Genomic DNA, 10,127 nt, shown 5'->3' on the forward strand with positions numbered 1-10,127 from the left:
CAATGTAGGGGAAAGGGAGGTTTCCCACACAGCCAAGGAGCAATCATCCAACAATTGAACTCAATTCTGACAATTTCTACCTGGAAATAAAATTAGATTTCATAGATTAAGAGTTAAGTCCCACAAGACCTTCTTAAGGTTTCAATTGCAAGCCCAGGTGTTATTTGTGCTTCTGACCAACTGGGTACAGATTGGAGGTTCCCACAGTCATCCACCATCCCCCCACAGATTTAATGCAGACACCAATTGCAAGTCTAGGTTGATGCTTATCTTTCTGACTGACTCGCTATAAACTAGAAGTTCCCATTACCTCTCTTTGGGTTCAATTAATTTGCTTGAACAGCTCACAGAACTCAGGAAACCTGTTTACTCATTTGATTACCATTGACTAAAATGCCGGGCTACCTGACCAGATCATGCTCTTTTGGATCAAGAACGGGTTAGTTGAGAGGTGACTTATGACTCTTGAAATAGCCAATCTCTATGAGGAAGAATTATTTCAGAATGTGAAAGTTGGGGTGTATTTACAATGAGGATCAATAGAAGAAAAGGGCCTGGGGTATTGTTGTCTTAACTGCAGTAAGATTTCCTGTAAGTGAAGAGGGATCACTGAATTATTTTTGTTTTTGTTCTACCTCACAAATGTCTATGTGATTTTTTGTTGTTGTTGTTGTTGGCTTTCTGCTTGCTGGCTAAATCTGTCTTTGGAATAGCTGAGTTTGCTTCATTTCATTTAAAACAGAAAAGGAGTCAGACACAAAGCTAAGTGTAGTGGGCATAAAAATGTGCTTCACAGGACAGCAAGAGCTAGAATATCATGAGGCTCTCTTGGAGGCTTCTACTTCTTTTTTGTTGTTGTTGCTGTTAGAATGGAGTTCTTATCTATCAATTTGGATCAGAGTTATGGTGATAAAGAAAATAGAAAGGATAAACTATGACATAAATTGAAAGCCAAGGTTATGAGAAAGATAGATATAAATGGTTGGGGAAAAGGAGAGGAAAAAATCAAAGAACATTTAGTGAAACTTTCTTCTTTGTAAGCAACATATCACATTAGTGAAGGTCAAATATCTTTCACTACAAATTAAAGTCTAATACTTGCCTTTCAAATTCTGTTTTCAATACAACAATTGGGAAGTGGGACTAAATAATAGCAACAACAACAACAACAGCACTGGAAATTATAAGAAGAAGAAGAAGAATAGCACTGGAAAAAAGGCACAGAACCATGAAAATGTAATAAGAAGACAGTACTGTAATGGGATCAAGAAAACGAAAGGAGATGAAAGTATGAAGAAGGCATTGCTCACAAGTGGCAAATGAAACAGTGTATTAAAGGCATGGGGTTTAGATCAAGATGACCTGAGTCTGAATTTGTGCTTAATTAGATGTTAGATGTGTGAACTTGCACAAGTTATTCAACCTACTTGTGCCATAGTTGCCTAACGTGTTAAATGGAGATCATACTAGCAGCCATTTTGCTTGGTTGTTATTATAAGTAAATGGGATTCTGTGAGGATTAAATTATGCAAACTGGTTAACACAGGATATAGCTCATAGTAAATGTTCAAAAATTAGTATACAATATAAGTAATATGTGGACTAAAATATGTTCTTTGTATTAAAAAGCCCAGGTGAGTAAAGGTTGTCACTATGATAAAATACACTATGTGTTTGAGATACAGCAAAGGAAGAGGTTTAATACCCAGAATTCTTCTCTTCATCATTCCTTTTTTAATCTAATACATAGACTTATAGTAAAACTGAAATAAACAGCATGATTTAAAAAAATTTTTTTTGTTTGGTCTATAGTCTGTGTGTGTGTGGTCATTATTGGTATCAAGGTTATGTTGGTCTCATAAAAATGTGTTTAAAATGTGTTAGGAAGTATTACCTCTTAAATTTTTTGGAAGGGTTTGAAAAAAGTAGGTGTCAAATCTTTTTTCCACCCTGAACACACCTTATTTCATCTGCTTTAACTGCTATTCCTATTTCTGCTTCGGCATTTACAAAAGCTTCCCAGAGTAACTCCTGGTGGCTGCTTTCCTTCCTTTCAATACGTCTTGCTGTCCTTTAAACTACATTTACTCAATAAAAATGTATTATACTTAAGATAAACTCACAGCCACCATGGAACTTAAGACATTGGTTAAAAGTAGTACAAAATATGTAATTAGAAAATTTATAAGTGTGTCATTGGGAAACAGAAGGGGGAAAATGGAGACAACTGTACTTGAACAACAATTAAAAAAAAGGTATGGAAAAAGCTTGGGAAATGTAAATTTCCACTGAGAAGAGAAGGGAAGAAGTAGAACCAGGGTGTGCTTATTATTGTTATTTTAGGCATTAAAATATTCAAAATCATGTAAGAAAAAAGAAAAAGAAACACTGCTGTTAACAAGATTTCTCAGAATAGATAAATATTAAATTTCGATCATATTATGTTCTCCTTAAAACTTTGGTAAATATTAGAGACTTTGCAAAAATTACTGAATAATAAATCAATTCTTAATATACAACTAAACTAAATCTAAAGACTTTAGCTTGAGTTTTAAAACTCTGAATTTTCAAAGTACAGTCTACTTTCTGGTCATATTTCTCATGTTTCTAAGATATCAATGTGCTTGATGACTTGATTTTTACAATGATTTACATTTCTTATTTTAAATTCTTAACTGTCTGGATTGTTCTTTTCAAAGTTAGCTGTTTGAATTCCTAAAATATTTGCATTAGTATTCAACAGATCTAATGACAACACCTTCATGAATCTTTGCACCATCTCCTTAATGAAAGACAATGTCGTCTGTGTTATACATATGTATTTGAATATCTCCTATCATTCTTATCCTGATTTGATTTAATGGGTGGTATTATGTGTTCATGTTTCATGATCCTCACAGTTGCAGAATATTCTTGAAATAGAGAATATTCAGTTTATATTTGATTCGATCTCCATCCCTATCTCTTCCATATATATAGTGGCTGTTGTACGCAATACCCTCTTATTATTCCTGACCTTCTCTGAGCTTAGTCTTCATAAACCCATATACCTTTTCCTCTCTAAGTTGGCCCTGCTGGATCTTTTTCTCTCCACAGTTACCACACCAAAGATGCTAGCAATCTTCTGGTTTCAAGATGGGGGTATTTCTTTTGGTAGCTGTGTGTCCCACATGTTTTTCCTCTACTTCATCTTTGTGGCAGAGTCTGCCACATTGCTGGCTGTGACATTTGCCCACTATGTAGCTATCTGTTACCCACTAAGATATATAATATTACTATTCTAACCGCCTCAGTCATTAGAAAAATGGGTATTGCATCTGTCATTAGGAGTTTCTTCATCTGCTTCCCCTTGGTTTTTCTGGTTTATCAGCTTACTTAGTGTGGGAGACATTATTTGTCACTCATATTGTGAACCTATGGACATTGCCAGGCTATCCTGTGATAGCATGAAAGTCAATATCTACTATGCAGTGGTTGTGACCTTACTTTCCACATGCCTGGATGTGGTGTTTATCATCACCTCCTATGTGCTTACATTCTGTACTGTATTTAGAATCCCTTCCTAAGATGCTTGACTCAAGGCTCTGAGTATTTGTGGCTCCCATGTCTGTGTAATCCAACTATTCTATATGGTAGCCTTATTTGCATTCTTTGCTCACCGATTTGGGAACCATGACATACCACTTCATGTACATGTTCTTCTTGCAATCTTTGTGTGGTGGTACTGCCCACCCTCAATCCCATAATTTATGGTGTTAAGCCAAAAAAAAAAAAATTCAGGAGAAGCTTTTCTATATATTGTCTTTGAGCAACAATTTTTGCTGAGGTAGCCAGAACAGCTCAGTCTACATTTTTCTGTGTAACTCCCTAATTGAAAAGTACCTACAATTATATTAAATATCTTAAGGCATGCCAGAATTAGGAGAATGATAACAGTAAAAGTTTAAGTAAATAAGATCAAGAGTGAAATATTACTTTTTTTGTATTTTCTTCAGGACAATATAAGACCAAGAATACCTTATATTCTGTGTAGTATTGAGTTTTGTTACAACAGGCATAAAGTATAATTTATTTAGTGCAATCATTTTCATGTAATTAATCAGAAAATACTAGTTTTATGCATTAGAATACAGTGTAGGCTTGTTTTCTGCCCAGAAAAAGAAAACAAGAATCCATTGTAGGCTTGTGACTAAGATGACAATTTCTAGGTCAGACTGCCAAAAATCAAAATCTAAGTATAAAATCTTACAAAAGTTATTCTATCTATGTGTCAATATTTTTTAATTGATAAAGTATATAATATCTGAAATATAATACATGTTCAATAAATGTTAGTAATTACTTCTAAATATACTAATAAAATTCAAATTGCACATTTTCAGGGTCTTGGTGGGGTAAAAATTTATTTAAATGTGGTAAAGTGAAAAAAAGCTTAACTTAGGCTAAAAATATATTAGCAGTACTGTGTTAGTAAAAATATGTCAAAATATTACCAAAAAAAAGTTAGTTGAAACCCATCAGAATATATAAATATATATGTGTGTGTATGTATATATGTATTCCATATACAAATGTATAAATATATAAATTCCACATACATTTTATATATTTAAAATGCTATATATACATGTATATATTGTATACCCAGATATTTTGTCTTTTAAATACTATTGTTTTTTTCTTTCAGTAAAATCCTAACGTCATTATGCCATTACATGCTTCTGTTAGATGACACCAGCTAGAACAAGTGTAGGAAGGAAGGAGGTTGGCATGCAGAGGATGTTCCTTTTATACACAAAAGAGAAGTAGTGGATCTCCTTTCAGCATGAGATGGGAAGGAAAAACACAGTTGAAAGGGAGGAATAAGGAACTAATAATTTTCAAAGGTCCCAGTTTTGGCTGCACACTTTCAGACCCTCATTCAAAGTGTCAGGGCACGAAAGGATAGGCACCCAATGTATTGTACTGGGAAGCTAAGAACAGAGAGAGATTAATACCCTATTTTCTGCTTAAATGTCTGAGGAAAATGTCATTGTAAGATGTCTCATGCCAACTTGAGAGAGCAGCCTTAGAGCAGAAATTACCATGTGGCATGTTCAGTCAGAAAACTGTTTTCCTTCTCCTCTACAAAGCAGAGAATGGGTTTAGGAGTTCTTTACAGTGCTGTAAGGAATGCAAATATCATGGCTCATGCTGAGCAGTGTAGTTGCCAATAGAGTTGTTTTAGCTAGGGAAAAATGATCCCATAGTCAAGGGCCATATAAACAAATGTTAGAGTCCAGGAAGTAAGGAATATTAGTTAGGTTTTAGGGCTTAAGGGAATTTAGGAGAAAATGAGTCCACATTCAGCAGAGGGTGTAGACTCAGTGGAGGTAAGATAAGTTTCATTCAACATAGTCAGTTAAGTATTACAGATTTAGAGCAGAATCTCACTCAATTCTCTCATCCAATTCCTCAGGGCCACGTGGCTTCCCCTTTAACAGAGGTGGTAAGAAACTTGGATGGGTTGGGAGTGAGTGGCAGAGACACAAGGAAGAAAAAAAAAACAACCTAACAGAGAATATCAATTTCCAATGAACAGAAAAGTTGTTGAAATAAATTGGGTTACACCATAGTGAAGGTACTTTTTAACCCACAAATTTTAATTGATCTTTAAGTGGAAGGTTGGAAATTCAGACAACTATTAACAAAGATAAGGTCTCTGGGAACAAGATAATCCTAAAAAATGAAACAAAAACAAAATTCACCACATCTGACTTTTCAAGTATGATGTACAAAACCTCCTACATGAGATTTTGGTATATCATAATACTGGCTAAGAGAAGAATGGCCTATTAAAGAATTGTTTCAACTGATAATTCATTTGAAAATTATATTTACTTCAATATCCAATTTAAAATTCTTGACTCCCACCAGGACCACGACCGCCAACACAGACATACAGGATGACGGGGCAATCGCTGTAATGTAAAATAAAATATTAGCAGCAGTAATAGAAATCCTTGAAACTAAATTGTTCTACCATTATTTTCTACTAATGTAAAATCCCTTTCCCTCAATTTCCTCATCTGCACAATTAATTGATTGTCATTTACTTTATAAATTTGCTCTGAGGATTAATAACAAGAATCACTACTGAGTGCTTCCATGATGACGGATGTATAATAAGCATCTGGTAAATATAAACTAAGCATTATTTTATGACTTATCATTACTGTGTGATAGTTGTATTATTAATTGTAAAGATATAAACATTAAAAATAAACTATACCAACTTTGAGGAAATACTATGATATTCATAAGCTGTGCATGCTTATAAAAGCTTCATTCACAATTGAAATTATTAACCAGTAAAATGCCAATCAATTGATGAATAAATAAATTTGCAATACGTGATACAAAACATAAGATTTAACAATAAACTGTGGATCAGGCAAGAACAAAAATGAATGTCAAAAGCATTATGGCAAGTGAAAGACTCCATACATAAAAGATTACATTATCTATGATTTAATTTACATGATTTACTCTTAAAGGCAAACTGTTTGACAGAAATCAGATTAGTGGTTGCCAGGCACTTGGGGTCGTGGGAGAAAACTGATCACAAAGAAGTAAAAACAGGCACTTTTGGGAGTGATAAAAAGATTCTATACTTGATTGTAGTGGTGATTACATAATTGTAAATATTTTTCTAAGCTCATCAAACTATGAGTATATATCTAAACAGAGTAAATTAATGTTTATAATTATTGAATATATCTCAAAAAACTTTCCTTTATACAAATTATATATTTTTTTACAATATTTTGAGGAAATTTACATATACTAACAGAGTCCAAATGTGTGTACTATATTACCATCTGTGATTTAATTTGATGATTTTTCTACTTTTATTTAGTATATAAATGTTTTTAAAATGATTGAATGACCATTTAATAGAGTTTATATTAAAAAGTACAGAAGGAAGATTAGAAATAAAGCTGTCATGTGATTTGAAACTGAAATAGAAAACCCAGAGTCTGGCAGAAGTAAGGCCTGCTTGAGTTGGTAGGGTAATAATGTGGGTGCAATTATTTATAATTTTGATTTGAAAATTTCACCTAAAATGTCATATAGTGTGCTTCAGAGTGATATTGTTATGTTACAGAATTACATGCTTATGATTTTGTAATAAAAAAGGGGTAGTATTTGTGCTGGACCCTGTAAAGCTGTATCACCTCCTAAAAGTAAGAGATACCATTTAATCCTCTGCATGTTTTAAACTACACATGTATGTAATAGAAAATAATATATCTACCATAGAGTCTTGATGGGGAAATAAATTAGGCATATGTTTATATTTCATGGCCTTAGTTATATTCTATGCTCTTCTATTTTTTAATAGTTCATTTTTATTGTATGTTTTCCCATTACCGTTTATCCCTCCCATGCCCTGTTCCACCTCTGCCCATCCCCCCACCACAATCATCACACTATTGTCTGTGTCCATGAGTTCTTTTTCTTTTTTGCTCAATCCTTCTGCCTTCTACCCTGCACTCCCCCTCCAGAGCTGTCGTCTCGCTCTCCGTCTAAGAGCCTGTTTCAATTTTGCTTTAGTTCAGCTTGTTCATTAGATTCCACACATGAGTGAAGCCCTTTGGTACTTGCCTTTCTATGACTGGCTTATTTCACATGAGACTGAGATTTAAATAAAATATGGACTCATAATAAACATTTTCAAGTGGTTTTGAATGATAGTTGCTATTGGTATTATTATTTAGATTAACTGATCACAAAAGTATGTTTTTTCCCTACTCTGGAAATACTGCTCGTCTTTATCTCCAGTTCAATTACTATTCATATAATACAAGTACGGAAAGAGCGTTTGACTGGTGGGCAAACAGGATCACAGTAGCTTTTTGTTGTTTGTTTGTTCTACTACTTCTTAAATCATCTGAATACTCCAGTCTCCCTGTGATGCTTACTCCATTACATTATCATGTGGCAAAACTGGATAGCACAGATGATGGCTAATCAATAAACAATGTTGCCTAGAGGAGTAAAAATGGACTAAAACAATTATTGATCCCTTAGTAATTACTTGAAGGACTTCAACTTGTAAAATTTACATTATCCATATTGGGTGAATCCAAAACTATCCTCACTCAAGCGACCATAGTACGATATAAATTTTAATAGCTAACATGTCTCATACATTAATATGATGCTGAGTCCATTATATACATATTTGTATATAATGATTTATATGTGATTACAATATAACCCATGTCAATATCACTGACTTATGATGGAAGAGGGAAAAAGTGAGAGGAAAATATTTGCAACATATAAAACATTATCCAAATAGAAGTCATTAAATTTATTTTTAATTATACACTGATTCTTACCCTTTTGATCTTCACTTGTTGACTTTTAAATACATGCACATTTGATGTCAACACATTTCTTTGAAGTAAAACAGTCTCTGGACTCTCCTTCTTATTTGCTGGGTCTTGATGCTATAAATAATGGGGTTCATCAAGGGAGGGAAAAGGATATAGATGTTGCCCATGAACACATGAACCAAAGGTGAGAGGTGTTTTCCAAATCGATGCACCATGGTCAGACCAATGATTGGGATGTAGAAAACTGAAACAGCGCAGATGTGTGATACGCAGGTCTGCAAGGACTTGATTCTCTCGTCCTGTGATGCAATAGCTAAGACCGCATGCAAGATCATGACATAAGACATAAGTATGAGCACTGCATCCAACAACAGGTTGCTGATCACCAGAGCCAGACCATAGATGCTGTTGAAGCGGATATCTGAGCAGGCCATTCGAATTAAGTCTTGGTGCAGGCAAAAAGAGTGAGAAAGGATGTGGGGAGGGCAATAATTTAAGAACTTTAGACGAATGATGACCGGAGGTATGAGTAAAGTACTTCTGCATAAGATTGCCACCCCAATTTTCATGATTTTGTCATTAGTTAGGATGGAGGAGTAACGTAGTGGGTGGCAAATGGCAATGTAGCGATCAAAAGCCATAGCAAGGAGGACAGAGGACTCCATGAAGGACAGACCATGGATGAAATAGGACTGGGCAATGCAGGCATCCAGGCTGATCTCATGAATGAAACCCCACAGGATCCCCAGCACCGTGTGCACTGTGGACAGCCCCATGCCCAGGTCAGTGAGGGCCAGGAAGGCCAGGAGGTAGAACATGGGCTGGTGCAGGCTCTGCTCAGTCCGGATCACATGCAACACCAGGCAGTTCCCCAAAAAAACCATAGCATAGATGGTAGAAAAAGGGATGGAAAACCAGAGATAGTTGACTTCTAGGCCAGGAAAACCAGTGAGAGTAAATTGGGAACTGTTGTATTTTGAGACAGAAGTAGCAGACATTAAAAGAGAATTGAAATATTTCTAATATATTTAGATGTGGAAAATTAGATCATTTTATGATCCTCTAATTTCTAGTAATGTTTGTCTGCTTTCGAAAATAAGATAAGATAAAATAAAATAAAATAAAAATTTCTTTAGTTTTATAAACTCAGCAAAATAGAAACCTGATTCTTTATCTTTTAGGGTTAAAACCCTTCCTCTAGACATACATTTTTCCACTGCTGGTGACAAGAAATGCTCAGATAACAGGGGCTTTTATGCAGAATACAATGACCTCAATGTGCATATGGGATTTAGATTTGGGGCTGGACTTCTGGGAGTGTCTGTTTATTTCTAGAGGAAGATAATGTGTGATCACAGGTGTTTAACTGCTTTCATGGCTGGTAGCATCCTCAAGAAAGTGTGAAGTGGGTAATTTTTCTCTTGGGTAGCACAGCTCTTCCTTTCACTATCCCCAAGGGGTTATAAGATCCCAAATAAAATGGACTGCTTAATTCATTCTAATTTTGCAGACCTAAAATTTAGGGAAGAAAAAACAAAGTGAAATCAGAACTTTTTTCGTACATTTTACATTGCTCCTCTCTGAATTATTTACCCTTGTACAATTGTTTTAGTTATACTTTTTCTTCTCTATATTCCATGTTTTTTCTTTATTTTCATCCATTTCTTTATATCTCATATGAGATTTCTACTTTTTCCAACCCTCACAATAACTTAATATCACTATTTTCTATATTATACAAGT

At 34.5% G+C, this 10,127-nt stretch overlaps 1 protein-coding gene and 1 pseudogene across 1 annotated transcript; one reads left to right on the forward strand and one right to left on the reverse strand.

Annotated features, from left to right (window-relative positions):
• The first annotated feature begins 393 nt into the window (after nt 1-393).
• On the forward strand, nt 394-3,808 carry LOC129076433 (olfactory receptor 52Z1P-like; annotated as a pseudogene).
• A 4,626-nt stretch (nt 3,809-8,434) lies between these two features.
• Nucleotides 8,435-9,391, reverse strand: LOC129076386 (olfactory receptor 51V1-like). The gene has a single exon (XM_054580561.1). The coding sequence runs from the start codon at nt 9,380-9,382 to the stop codon at nt 8,435-8,437; it is 948 nt and encodes a 315-aa protein (XP_054436536.1). The 5' UTR covers nt 9,383-9,391.
• Nucleotides 9,392-10,127: the final 736 nt, after the last annotated feature.

Source organism: Pteronotus mesoamericanus, unplaced genomic scaffold (genome assembly GCF_021234165.1).
Source record: "Pteronotus mesoamericanus isolate MK-2021 breed Mesoamerican mustached bat unplaced genomic scaffold, CSHL_Meso_final contig_591, whole genome shotgun sequence".
Classification (NCBI taxonomy): domain Eukaryota; kingdom Metazoa; phylum Chordata; class Mammalia; order Chiroptera; family Mormoopidae; genus Pteronotus; species Pteronotus mesoamericanus.